The sequence below is a fragment of the Eubalaena glacialis genome, chromosome 2, assembly GCF_028564815.1.
Source record: "Eubalaena glacialis isolate mEubGla1 chromosome 2, mEubGla1.1.hap2.+ XY, whole genome shotgun sequence".
Taxonomy (NCBI): Eukaryota; Metazoa; Chordata; class Mammalia; order Artiodactyla; family Balaenidae; genus Eubalaena; species Eubalaena glacialis.
The window spans coordinates 187226203-187241065 of NC_083717.1; the positions used below are offsets into that span (position 1 = coordinate 187226203).

The 14863-nt window shown below is 42.3% G+C and overlaps 1 protein-coding gene across 4 annotated transcripts in view; it reads left to right on the forward strand.

Moving 5' to 3' along the window:
• AK7 (adenylate kinase 7) overlaps positions 1 to 14863 on the forward strand; it is a 55973-nt gene that overhangs the window by 12921 nt on the left and 28189 nt on the right. For all 4 annotated transcript variants that reach the window (XM_061182871.1, XM_061182872.1, XM_061182875.1 and 1 more), the window contains exons 4-6: positions 2816 to 2910; positions 7463 to 7573; positions 10963 to 11043. In XM_061182871.1, the coding sequence (XP_061038854.1) occupies positions 2816 to 2910; positions 7463 to 7573; positions 10963 to 11043 (287 nt within the window). The remainder of the gene's footprint in view (positions 1 to 2815; positions 2911 to 7462; positions 7574 to 10962; positions 11044 to 14863) is intronic.

Sequence of the window (14863 nt, forward strand, 5' to 3'; positions counted from 1 at the left end):
AGATACAAAGTGTTTGTGTCTGTAAGAAAGTATAACCCTTGGTCAGTCATGGGGGACTGGGTGAGGGTATAGAGAGAATAGTAGAGGGAACCTTATCACTTTACCTCATGTACTTCCTGAGATTTGGGGAGTTTTCTGTTTTTGTTTTTACAGTGGATATGTATTACTTCTTAATGATGTTTTATTGAGCTATTTTCAAATATTTTAATATAAAAGAATTCTTCTACCTTGCCTTTCACAGATACTATCAAAGGAAGGCAAAAATGGAGAAAGAAATGAAGTATAAGAAATGCAAGAAAACATTTGTATATATGGATAAAATGTGCTGCTCATTCAAAAGTGAACAAGGAGATCATTTTAGACCCATTAAAATGATCATAAATAAAAAAGGATAACCCAGTTAGAATACCTCTAAGTGTGCCAGGCATTCACAAAATAGGCCAATCTGAGGCACAGCAGAGCAGGAAGGGTAAAAGAACAAAATTAAATTGAAGAGGTGATTTTTGTTAATAGAATAAAAATAGAAACTAAAGTTATCATTTGATTGGGATTAATATGTGGACATAGTGTTCTTTTTTTTTTAATTTAAAAAAAAATTTTTTTTTTTTAATGAAAGCTTATTTATTTATTTATTTTTGGCTGCGTTGGGTCTTCGTTTCTGTGCGAGGGCTTTCTCCAGTTGCGGCGAGCGGGGGCCACTCTTCATCGCGGTGCGCGGGCCTCTCACTGTTGCGGCCTCTCCTGTTGCGGAGCACAGGCTCCAGACGCGCAGGCTCAGTAGTTGTGGCTCACGGGCCTAGTTGCTCTGCAGCATGTGGGATCTTCCCAGACCAGGGCTCGAACCCGTGTCCCCTGCACTGGCAGGCAGACTCTCAACCACTGCGCCACCAGGGAAGCCCCCTTTTTTTTTTTTTTAAATCTTTACTGGAGTATAATTGCTTTACAAAGGTGTGTTAGTTTCTGCTTTATAACAAAGTGAACCAGCTATACATATACACATATCCCCATATCTCTTCCTTCTTGAGTCTCCCTCCCTCCCACCCTCCCTATCCCACCATTCTAGGTGGTCACAAAGCACCAAGCTGATCTCCCTGTGCTATGCGGCTGCTTCCCACTAGCTATCTGTTTTACATTTGGTAGTGTATATATGTCCATGCCACTCTCTCACTTCATCCCAGCTTACCCTTCCCCCTCCCCGTGTCCTCAAGTCCATTCTCTAGTAGGTCTGTGGACATAGTGTTCTTAGACTTAATTCAATAATACTTTCTCACCTTAGGGTTGGAATCCATGAGTTTATTAGATTCAGGATATCAGTATTTTATTGTTTTCCTTGTTGTTCGAGAAATCAGCTCATGAGACTAAAATTTACCATGACTACTGTGTCGCTTAGATCCTCTGACAATTTAAGTATATCTCACTTTAGTTTTTTTTTTTTTTTCCCCTGGAAAATTATGCATTATGAAAAATATTTTAGTGGAATCACATGCCAGAAAGTATTCAAGGAGATTCAATGCTTAAATGTGTGGGGAGCCCTCCTGGGGAATGACAAACCCTTTGGAAACCAAACACTCCCAGGTCCAGGCCACCACTATTCTAAATTCCCATCTCTACAGATGGTTTGTAACCAAGCATCGGGGTGTTACCAAAGCCCTCCCTCCACACACAACCCACAGCCCCCAACGCATAAGCTGCTCTCCCCCAGCCAGGGGCAGTGGAGGGGGAGGGAATTACTTCCTTCTGCAAACGCTTAAGCTAAATAGCACTGCTTTATGTGAAATCATAAGAGGGCCTTGCCCATAAAAAAGAATGAAATCATGCCATTTGCAGCAACATGGGTGGGCCTAGAGATGATCATACTAAGTGAAGTAAGTCAGACAGAGAAAGACATATATCACATGATATCACTTATATGTGGAATGGAAACAAATCATGTAAATGAACTTATTTACAAACTGGAAATAGGCTCACAGACATAGAAAACAAACTTATGGTTACCAGAGGGGGGAAGGTAAGGAGATAAATTAGGAGTTTGGGATTAACATATATACACTACTATATATAAACTAGATAAAGAACAAGGATTTACTGTACGGCACAGGGAACTATATTCAAGGTCCTGTAATAACCTATAATGGAAAAGAATCTGAAAAAGAATACATTAGATATAGATATAGATAGATATAAATGAATCACTTTTCTGTACACCTGAAGCTAACACAACATTGTAAATTAGCTATACTTCAATTTTTTAAAATGGTTTAAAAAAAAAAAGAGGGCCTTGCTTTCTGATTTGGGGCCTCCCACTCCATTCTCCATTCAGCGGGAGGGGGTGCATAGTGGGGAGACCACAGACCGGGCAACCAGGCTTCCTGGATCGGACTCTATACCACCACCTCACTCCGTGATCCTGGGCAAACTGTGCCTCAGCTCCCTTAGAAGATAGAAACAGAGATGAGAGTACCTATCCCCTGATGGTGAGAATTCGATAAAGCCCATGAACTGTTCCCATCCGTGTCAGCTATTATCAGTATCACGAGCCCTCCCAAAAAGTGAAAGCACACCGCTGCAGGCCAGGAAATAGGAAGGGGCTGAAGATTTGAGCTGGGCCCAGAAGAGGTCGGGTGGCTGGAGGGGGGCAGCCAGGGACAAAGATGAGGAGGGGGCAGTGAAGCATCAGAGGGGATGCCCCCCTGGTGTAAAGCCACTCCTTGAAAGAGGAGTCACTTCAAGTCCCGCTGGTAATTAAAAGTACACATGATTTTAAAACACGTTCTAAATGGATCCAAGTAAACGCTCCGCTTTTTTGGCCCTACAGCCCTGAATGAAGAAATCAGCCATTTCGAAAAGCGGAAGGTGTTTATTTTAGTGTCCACGGTGATGACCTGGGCGCGGTCCAAACCCCTGGACCCAGTAAGTAGTGTGCTGGCTTTTCTTTTATGCAACATTTCACCCCCGATTCCTTGTAATCGGCACACGAGAACTTTCTACAGTGGATGGTGTATTCTTACACTCCTGAACCCTACCCCGTAATAAGCACTCTGCAGCGTTCACAGGCTCAAAGAACACTCCATTCTAAGGGGCCACATTGTTTTACATGCCCCTTAGAAAAAAAAAGATAATGCCGCCTAGTCAAGTATAACAATGCTTATCACTTTTTATTTTAAATGTATTGAAAGCCCTCTCTTTTAGACTTATTTAGACCTATATCTTGTCATATACATTCCTGTGCATACATTAAAAGGAAAATATATAAGCAAAATATGGTGGTTATAGTATTCCCCAAACTTCTTCAAACTCAGAATCCAGTTTCTCTGAATCACACCTGCATTCTGTCTGTTTTCACACAATAACTTAGTATAAAACCTGAGTCATGTCATTTATCTCTAGGTAGTTTCCTATAAAGCTCATGGTTATTATTTTGCGAAAAATACGGATTCAGAGTCATTCTTCTAGTATTGCTTATTTTCTCCCCTGAGACCAGATTTCCATTTGCTTCTCTGCCCCAGTGCCTCTGTGCCTATGAACTACCTTTTCATCTCAGTGCTGAGTCACACTATAATCTTTTTAAAGACATCGTAAAAGGCAATTAGACCAACATGCATGGTACCTAACTCAGTTTAAGGATGACAGTATGTGCTCAAGGTGACCCGAAGGTGACCCAGGCTCCAGCGAGGACAGCACAGATGCTTCTTGGCTGAGTACATTGTGATAAACCATTGATGACAGGACACATTCTAATTTCAGAGATGTTAAAATGTGGAAAAAAAATGCACATGTTAGACTCAATGGAATACATTATTTATAACAAGGATATATTTAGGGATTTATCATACTTATTGCGTCAAAGGCCATTTGTTTGTTTAATTATCTCTCCCTCAGTGGACTGGGAGGTCTTTGAGGGCAGGGACCAGAGGTTTCCTGTCCTTTTCTTATAAAGCTCTCTCACCTACTCCATTTGGTTGCTATCATCTCAAGGAGCAGGCCAGTCATTTTATTCCTGTTGAAGTTCTATCCCTCAAAGAGTCTAGTAAAGTGTCTGCTACAAAACAATCATTGGTCATTTGACTGGCTGACCATTTTGCTGGCCTGACTGATCGTCATCACTCCTTCAGTTATAAACTAACTTGTACTGACTTAAGCAAAATGGGGATTTATTGACTCATATAACTGGTAAGTCCAATAATGGACTTCAGGCACAGCTGGATCTAGAGGCTTAAAAAGTGTTCTCAGAACTAACCTACTCTTTTTCTCTATTCAACTGCTTCTTTTCCTCTCTGAGTAGGCTTCATTCTCAGGTAAGCTGTCCCCTCCTTCTGGCCCCCAGGAGCTCCCAGGCTTACATCTCTAGAACTTCGATTGTCTTTTCCATTTTGACCATGTCCCAACCCAGCACTGGAATATGCTGTTTTTCCAGGTCTTAGGTCACAGGCCAAACCCTAAACCAGTCACTGTGGCCAGGGAAATGTAGAGCTCTGATTGGCCAGACCTGGGATCATGTACCCACTTCTAGAGGCAGGAATGATCACCCAGCCCTGACCTAGCAGTCTAGATCAGCAAGCAAACTTGCCCTCTGCTTCCCATTGGGTTTGGCCAGTGGGAAGCGCCGGTGAAGGATGGGGAAAATGAGAAGAGTGAGGTCACGGTATTATCCCTCCAGCTTCTTTCTGCCCAGTTGCTACTGGCCGGCTGAGCCTTTCAACCAAAGTCACTGCTCCTGCCAGGCAGCCCTCTCCACGCTGCTCACCTCCAGGTCCTAATTATCACTGCGCCCTCTGTACTCTGGGACCTGCGAGTGGTACAGAGCGCCCTGTTAGTGACTCCAGGGAATGTGATTTCCCTGTACCTGCCCACATCTTTGTAAATAGTCCTGTGATTAAACCCTCCTCAAATTACCCACGTTGAGTGTGCTATTTCTTTCACGCTAGGACCCTGATACTTGATGGTTCACTGAAATCCGTTGAGCTGTGAAAAGTCATGACTTCGTAATGCAACTCAAAAGAGAAAAGTGAATACTAGATTGGGGTAGATGCTGCTGTTTTCCGGTCAAACAGCCATCCTCCTGTCTTCCCATCAGAGTCCCGATTTGTTCAGGTGTCCACACTGCCCACGAGACCCAGGGAAGGAAGCCTCTATCCGCAGCTCCAGGGGAAAAAAATCCTAATTAATTCAAATGAGCCATTGCCTCCTTCCAGTTCAATCTCCAACAAACAGCTTAAGTGATCTTGTTAAAATATAATTCAAGGACTTCCCTGGCGGCGCAGTGGTTAAGAGTCTGCCTGCCAATTCAGGGGACACGGGTTCTTTCCCTGGTCCGGGAAGGTCCCACATGCCGCGGAGCGACTAGGCCCATGCGCCACAACTACTGAAGCCCGCACTCCCTAGAGCCCGCGTGCTGCAACGACTGAGCCCACGCACCGCAACTGCTGAAGCCCGCATGCCTGGAGCCCGTGCTCCACAACGGGAGAGGCCACCACAATGAGAAGCCCACGCACCACAGCGAAGAGTAGCCCCCGCTCACCACAACTAGAGAAAGACCCAACGCAGCCAAATAAATAAATTAAATAAAATATAATTCAGATTGTGTTATAGTCCTGCTTAAAATGCTTAAGACCCTTCTATGCTCCTAGAATGAATCTAAACTCCTTCACATGGTCCACAAACCCTGGCAACCTGGCATTGCCTACCCTTTTCTTTTTTTAAAAGGTTTTTATTTTAAATATTTATTTATTTATTTGGCTGTGCCGGGTCTTAGTTGCGGCACGTGGGATCTTTAGTTGTGGCATGAGGGATCTAGTTCCCTGACCAGGGATCGAACCCAGGCCCCCTGCATTGGGAGCGTGGAGTCTTAAACACTGCACCACCAGGAAAGCCCCCTGGCATTACCTACCTCCTCCTCTACCAATCCCCAGCTTGGCTCCAGTCATTTCAGCCCTTCTTCCCATTTCTCGAATCTGCAATGATTGTTCTACCTCAGCGTCCTCAACCTCGTGTTTCTTCTGCCTCTCCGATTAATTTCGTGTAAGCCCTGGACTCAGATGCTTTGGGCTGGTTATTTAACTTATACCAATGTGATGTGATTGAAAGGCTCCTGATTGGACTGTATATTTTAGAAATCCTACTCCAAATAGGACCTCTAAATCTGGATGGATTTGGGGGAAATCACTCTGTATCATGGATCTCAGTTTCTCCCTTTGATTCTCCAGGATGTTTTTAGTTCATTGTCCTTCCATGAGAGGGGTGTACAGCAGAGTGAGTTGTGGAGACACTGAGTGCTGAACAGCTCAGTATAGGGAAGTATTTTTCTTTTTCTTTCCTGATTCTTAGGGCAAACTGATATCTTATCCCATGAAGCCAGTTTTTAAAGCCTGAGACAGAAACTTGCACATGGTATGTTCTCATTAACGTGGGATGAATTTGAGGGAAAGAGGCAGTGTGGAAAAGAGAAAAAACACACACAATTTAGATTTTAAAAATGAGGGCTTCCCTGGTGGCACAGTGCTTAAGAATCCGCCTGCCAATGCAGGGGACACAGGATCGAACCCTGGTTCGGGAAGATCCCACATGCCGCGGAGCAGCTCAGCCTGTGCGCCACAGCTACTGAAGCCCGTGCGCCTAGAGCCCGTGCTCCGCAACAAGAGAAGCCACCGCAATGAGAAGCCCGCGCACCACAACAGAGAGTAGCCCCTGCTCTCCGCAACTAGAGAAAGCCTGCATGCAGCACAGAAGACCCAACACAGCCAAAAATAAATAAATTTAATTAATTAATTAATTAAAAATAAATAAATAAATAAAAGAACTAAAGACATTTTTTTAAAAAGACACATTGGAAAAAAAAAAGAAACTACACACATCACAAGAACTACTAAGAAATGGGTTTTTTAATGCCTTTATGGAATCACAGTGACAACATCTCACTGTCTCTACAAAATAAAAGAAGACATTTAAATTTTTTATTTTGTTTAAATTAAGTTTAAATGATAGAATCTGGCTAGCTAAAGCATTTTCAAGAGAATTAAATCACTATAAAAATAAGCAGTAGGGGCTTCCCTGGTGGCACAGTGGTTGAGAGTCTGCCTGCCAATGCAGGGGACACGGGTTCGAGCCCTGGTCTGGGAAGATCCCACATGCCACGGAGCAACTGGGCCCGTGAGCCATAATTACTGAGCCTGCGCGTCTGGAGCCTGTGCTCCGCAACAAGAGAGGCCGCGATAGTGAGAGGCCCGCGCACCGCGATGAAGAGTGGCCCCCGCTTGCCACAACTAGAGAAAGCCCTCGCACAGAAACGAAGACCCAACACAGCCATAAATAAATAAATTTTTTTAAAAAAAATGCAAACCTTTAAAAAAAAAAAAAAAAGCAGTAGTTTTTAGAATGCTTTATTTGAGCTTAAAGGAACATAGTCTCCCTGGCATCTGTGGGCTTAGCAGTTTCCGTAGCTCTAACACACCTTTTTCTCTCATAGGATGATTCTGAGATTCCATTTACTGAAGAGGATTATCGAAGAAGAAAGCACCATCCTAATTTTCTGGACCACATAAATGCTGAAAAAATGGTTCTCAAGTTTGGGAAAAAGGTAAGTCTCCAGTAGTAGAACCTTTAGGGTAAGAAAAGCTCTTTTGTAAGCAGCTTACAATGCACATGGTCAGGACTGTTCCACGTACTCTACGTGTATCATGTCAGCTCGCTCCCCACCTCTGTATTTAGTTCCCACGTCCTTACACCCACAGAGCTCCGAGCTTCAGGCTCCCCCAGGAGGCACTGTCCCCGGTCCTGCCCCAGGTTCTGTTCCAGCCCCCTAAGATGGAAGCCTTGTATGGAGTCCCCAGCAGAGCTCAAGCCCTCACCTCCTAAGGGGTCTGTAGGTCCAAAGAGTCCCTTGGTCCAGAAGAGGCAAATAACTCAGAGTGGGAAAGCGGAAGAGGGAACCACATTTTCCCTTTTTCCAGACTCGATCTCATTAGTTTCTTACAGCAACTCTGAAAAGTGCATATAAACCTCATCTTACAGGGAATTCCCTGCTGGTCCAGTGATTAGGACTCAGTGCTTTCACTGCTGAGGGCCCGGGTTCAATCCCTGGTCAAGGAACTAAAATCCTGCAAGCCGCGCAGCCAAAATAAATAAATAAAAATAAAAATAAACCTCATCTTACAAATGAGGAGACGGAAGCTTCCAGAGGTTAAGGAACTCGCTCAAGGTCGCAGAGCTAGGATTTGCTGAGCACTTCTTAGCCGCGTCTGATCTACTCCTGACAACAACTGTCTCGTGTACATACATAATTATTCCCATTTCACAAATGCAGACACTGTGGGAAAGAGCGGAGCTGGGATTCAAACCTGGATCCATCAGATACCAAAGCCTGTGGATTTTGTTCTTATTTTTATTTCTCTTATCTTTTATCAAAATAGATGACAGGAATGCCCTGGTGATGAATAAGTAGTAACAACAAAAAATTATTGAGGGCTTGCTTACCATGTACCAGGCCCTGCGCCAGATGTATTACTTACAGTACCTCATGTAATCCTCCTATATCTCATATGTAATCCTCACAATTCTGTGAATTAAGTGCTATCATCATCATCCTCATTTAACTTAGGTAGAATTTATACAAAACGCCTAAACCTCTAAAGGTTCCATCCACTGCATTTTTCCCATTATCGGAAGACCTACGGTAGTGATATGTAATGATAGCTCTAAGATGACACCTAGTGGTCCCAGACGATATTACAGTAGGAACTTGGTCCTTAAATTCTGTCCTACTAGTAAATGTTTTTATTTTATTTAAACAAAATTTTTTTACTTGGCAATACAAACACTGTGAGTATAAAATATTTGAAGGAAAAAACATGGGATTAGGCATTCTAGTCCCTTTTCTACCCATTAACTTATGACCTTAGCCAAGTCATTCAACTAATAAGTAGAATAAAGGGGTTAGACTAGAAAATCTAAATTTCTTCCAACTCCAAATCCTACAACTATATTATTTTATTAAACTTTGAACATTGCCCCAAATAGAAAATTCATGATTTCTTGATCATTTATTTCAAATTCACTGATTGAGAAGGCATGATCACACATGCAAAAATAATAGATGTGAATGATAATCTAAAATGGAGAAATAGGAAATTCCCTGGTAGTCCAGTGGTTAGGACTCTGCGCTTCCATTGCAGGGGCCACGGGTTCAATCCCTGGTCTGGGAACTAATATCCCACAAGCTGTGTGGCACAACCAAAATAAATAAATAAATAAAATTAAATAGAGAAATAGTGTCATCTTAATATCTTTTTTATCATAAAAACATTAAATATGTCCCATGCTCTAAATTATATGATCAAAATTTAATTTCAAAAATTATTTTTTTTAATCCCAAGTTTTCCTAATCACCCTTTTCTGAACAATTTATAAGATAAGGTTGATCTGGCCAACTTGGTCATCTTAATAACCCTTCTGCAACCTAGTGTTTTTCATCAAATAGGTAGAACCTTGGAAGGAATCATTTAACTCACATCCGTTCAGATCCTGCTATGTAACAGGCACTGTGGCTAAGAGCTGGCCTCACAGCCATGAACAAAACAGACGTGGTCTCTGCACTCCTGGGGCTGGTTGTCCAGTGTTCATCAACTGTCACCACATCTGCAGTAATCACATTTATATTTACATGCTATATTATAAACACAAGAAGGTGGACCAGTTTAGTTTTTGAGGCAAGTTCATAGGCTTTTTAAATCCTTTGGGGTATTTTCACATCACTTTCCCTAGGACAGGTAGGAAAAGCCAGGGGACTGGGTCACCTTGTCCTTGCCTCTCTTATCCACTTGTCCAGATGTACAGGAATGTAGGTCAGTTATGATGATATGGTTCCTCCTCAAAAAGCTCACTCAGAGACCCCAGTTCTCTCATATCAGGGATGAGGGTGTGTGTGAGGGGGGATTTTCTGGTCTCTACTTGAGTTCCATCCTCAGTTCACGATTCTCTCTTCAACTTACCAACATCCAACCTTCCCAAATCGAATCACAGTGGTGATGGAGGGTGTCTGTATTGATAATTCTACTTCTGACACCAACTACAGCGTTCTAATTGGATGATGAATTAGCAAGAAGAGGCCAGTCAGAGTACACATATGCTCACAAATCACACTCTCTCGGGTTAGATTAAATCCCCAATGTAATTAACCAAAGATTAAAAATCTCAAGTGGGGTGGCCCATGAGTCAAATGTTTAATGGAACCTAAACAGATCTCTGTTGGTCATTGCACCTTTTATACTTGGACCTCACATCAGCAATACAGAAAAAATTGCACCAGCCATTGCATGAGTCTCTCGGGATTGTTAAGTTAAACATTATCAAAGCCACGTGGTTATTGGATTATGAGAGTGGAGAGCATCAGAGGAAGAGAATCACTGCCCAGGTATCCCTAAGTATTACCTCTGCCTTAAGCTTTTCAACATGCCAAAAAGCCTGTTTCTACACAGTGTAGCTGCTAGTACCTTGATGACAGTAAAAAATATTGAGGCAAATTCTCCCAGCACCTAAATTACTCCTCCTGGATGAAGGGAACTCCATGTCTATTAAAATCCTCATATTAAGGCCCATCACCAAATTCCTTGGTTCTATGTATGTCCCCCTCCCCTACTAGGTAATTAAAGACCATCATGGAAAGACAGATTTTTATATCTTCCTTTGCCTTTAGGTGCCCGGCATAGCACTTAAAGGTGGTAAGTCTTCACAAATAATAAACTCTGGCTTTCATTTAATTGAGTCCCAATTAAATTTTAATAGTGGTCAGTGGGGTTGAGTCCCCCGCCTTTTAAGAGATACTCTTTTTGTCCTAAACAGTACAATAGGATCTTGAAAGAGGTGATGAGACTTACTGAAGTGCTCATTTAAAATAATCACTAAAAATAATCTGATTCAACGTGGTTCATAATAATATATTTAGCTTTTTTCTTGTATTTTATCTAATAGGTCAGAAAATTTGCCACTTACGTAGTTGCTGCCGGACTTCAGTATGGAATGGAAGGAGGCATCTTACATGCTTTTTTTAAGGTATGACTTTTCCATGGCTATAACTTTTTTTTTTTAAGTGTTTTACAGTAAGGTTACACAATTCGAAGATTATATACTGGCTAGGCCCATTTAATAGCAGAAAGTTAAGGAAAATATGGATGTCCAGCATAACTACCTCTTTTTCTTGTATTTCCCACTCTCAGAATAATAAAGAAAAAAATGGATCTCCTTTCACTCATGAGACAAATGTTGATCCAGTGCCTACCATGTACCAGAAACCATTGTAGATACTGGGAACACAACGTAATAAAGTCCCTGCCCTTGTGAGGCTTACATTCTAGTGGGTGGAGAAGAAAAGCGATAGATAATAAACAAGTTAGCCAGTAAACAGAGTGTTTCAGATGTTGAAAAATAATCTGGAAAACAATGAAGCAGAGAAAGGTAGATAGAGCATGTGGGGCTAGGGTTGGGGGGTTATGTCTTTATATGATGGTTGAGGAAGGCCTTTCTTTTTTAATTTAATTTTATTTTTATATTTATTTTACTGTAGTATAGTTGATTTACAATGTTGTGTTAATTTCTGCTGTACGGCACAGTGATTCAGATATATATATAAATATATATTTGTATATATATAGATATTCTTTTTCATATTCTTTTCCATTATGGTTAATCACCAGATATTGAATCTAGTTTCCTGTACTATATGGTAGGACCTTGTTGTTTATCCATTCTGTATATAATAGTTTGCATCTGCTAATCCCAAACTCCCACTCCATCCCTCCCACATCCCTCCTCCCCCTTGGCAACCACAAGTCTGTTCTCTATGTCTGTGAGTCTGTTTCTGTTTCGTAGATAAGTTCATTTGTGTCATGTTTTAGATTCCACATATAAGTGATATCATATGGTATTTGTCTTTCTCTTTCTGACTTACTTCACTTAGTATGATCATCTCTAGGTCCATCCATGATGCTGCAAATGGCATTATTTCATTCTTTTTTATGTCTGAGTAGTATTCCATTGTATATATGTCGCACATCTTTATTCATTCATCTGTCGATGGACATTTAGGTTGTTTCCACGTCGTGGCTATTGTGAATAGTGCTGCTATAAACATAGGGGTGCATGTATCTTTTTGAGTCATAGTTTTGTCTGGATATATGCCCAGGATTGCTGGATCATATGGCAACTCTATTTTTAGTTTTTTGAGGAACCTCCATACTGTTTTCCATAGTGGCTGCACCAATTTACATTCCCACCAACAGTGTAGGAGGGTTCCCTTTTCTCCACACCCTCTCCAGAATTTGTTATATGTAGACTTTTTAATGATGGCCATTCTGACCAGTGTGAGGTGGTACCTCATTGTAGTTTTGATTTGCATTTCTCTAGTAATTAGTTGAGCATCTTTTCATGTGAGGAGGGCCTTTCTAATGATGTGACATTTGAGCAGACAGTGAAAGGCAATGAGGAGCCAGCTAAGTGGCTTCCTAGGGAAAGGCAGTGGGCATTGCAAGTGCAAAGAACCAAGGCAGAAATGTGCTGGCTGGGTTAAGGAGCAGCAAGAAGATCAATGTGGCTAAATGTGCTGGAGGATGGTGGGTGATGGAGTCAAAGAGGTGATGGAGGAGCCAGGTGGATCCCAGCTTTGTAGCCCATTGTGAGGGTTTGGGCTTTTATTCTGAGTGGGTTGGGAAACAGACTCTTTTGAGCATAGAAGTGGCCTAATCTGTCTTAAGTTTTCAAGGATAATGCTATTCTTCTGCTGAGTTGAGAATGTACTGTAGGGGGGCAAGAGCAGGGTAGTGCCTAAGACCTGGGTGGAAATGGTGGAGATACTGAAGATTGCTGGGATTTGGGATATTTTGAAGATGAAGCCAATGGGATTGGTTCAAAGCTTGGATGTAAGGGTGACAGAAAGAAGTAAAAGATGACTTTAAGGATTTTGGTGCAAGTAACCGGAAGTAAGGAGTTGCTGTTTACTGAGATAGGGAAAACTGGGAAGGGACAGATTAGGGCGAGGTATGCAATCAATGGGAAGTTCAGGAGCTCAACTTAGACACGTTGAGTTTGAGATGGCTGACATCCAAGCATCGATACTCAGCAGGGAGGGAGTTGGACGTTGCACTGGAAGGTGGGAGTTGCGTTTGGAGATTATGGAGGTAGTCAGGACTAGAGTTATAACCTTGGAAGCCATCAGCATATGGGTGGAATTTAAAACCATAAGACTGGATGACATCACCTAGAGAATGAGTATGGAGAAGAGAAGAGGTCTGAGGGCTGAGTCTTGGGACACTCCTATATTTGGAGATTTACAAGGATATGGGAGGGAGTCGGGAAAGGCAGCTGAGGAAGAGTTCCCAGTGAACCAAGAGGGGAGTGTGGAAAAAGACACGTGAAAGAAGTGTCTCTAAAACGAAATAATGACCAACCATGTCACACACTGCAGATAATCAAGTAAGATGAGACCGGAGGATTGACCTGGATATTTTTGGAATTGGGTAGAACAAAAGCCTGATGTGAGTAGGTTCAAGAGGGAGCACGAAGAGAGGAAGTGGAGATGGTGAGAATAGAGAAGCATTCTGAGAGATTTTACTGTAAAATGGGGCAGAAAATGAAGGCGGGAGCTAGAAAAAGAAGTGTCAGGAAAGTGTTGGCTGGTTGGTTTTTTAATACAAGAGATATGACAGCTGAAAAGGATGAGCTAAAGAAAGCTCTTTCTCTTTGCCCATGCTCAGCTAGCTTTTACCTACCTGACCACCGGATGCTGGCCTTCCAGGCCTCTGCCCGGGACCCTCTTGTCTTCTCCATCTACACTCTTTCCCTGGGTTGGGCTGTTCAATCCCATGACTGGTGCCAATGACTCTCAAACATCAGTCTCCAGTGGGACTCCCTCTCCTTAGTTCTCACTCTGCAGATCCATCACCTCAACTTGGGTGTTTCACAAATCCAAACTACATCGACAATCACCCCCATACCTGCAGCTCGTCCAGGGCCCCACCTCAGAAAATTGGACCACCTTCCACACAGCTGCACCAATCAGAACCCAACTCCTTCCTCTTTCTCATCCATCACAAGATCCCCAAGTCCTCTAGAGACAACCTCCCCAATATCTCCCTTCTCTCCAACCCAACACCTCCAACTACCCACCCAAAGGCTAGGAGAAACTCTCTCTTGTCCTCACCTGTCATGACCTCCGTCTCTTCATTTAAACTCTTACTTCCCATCATCCCTTCACAAGGCAACCAAAGCAAATCCAATGATGTCACTTCCCTGCTTAAAACCCTTCAATGGGTTCCCCAAGTCCAAAATATCTTACAAGATCCAGTCGTCTGCTGTGGCCCCCACCCCTACCTCTTTCACGCTTGAAAAGCGATATAAAATCATCTAGTACATGACAGTTAAACAGTACCCAGACTATCTATTTATTTACTGAAATATTTAATGAAGGGAAAAGACAAGGATTTGGACTCTGAAGATCAGGGTTCAAATCCAGTCTAAGGGACTCATCGGAAGTGTAATGTCCTGGAGGATACTTTATCCACTAAGCATTTCATCTACAAACTGATGATAATTACCCCCAGCCAGTGGGGGTAATTTTAAATTTTAATTCTCACTTTTATGAGAATTAAAGACACCATGCATACTAAAGTATTTTCTTTCTATGTAGATGACCGCTAAAGACAGCTGATGAGATTATGATTTCTTGAAAAGTATTTCAGCCCTGAGGTTGCACTTTATTTCTCTTAATAGGATTTGATCAGCAACTAAATCTCATCAGAACTGATTTACAAAACATCTTGAGGCTATCATTTCATCGGATAGATAGATCTTTTTGGATGCCTCTGACTATGGCTCTGTC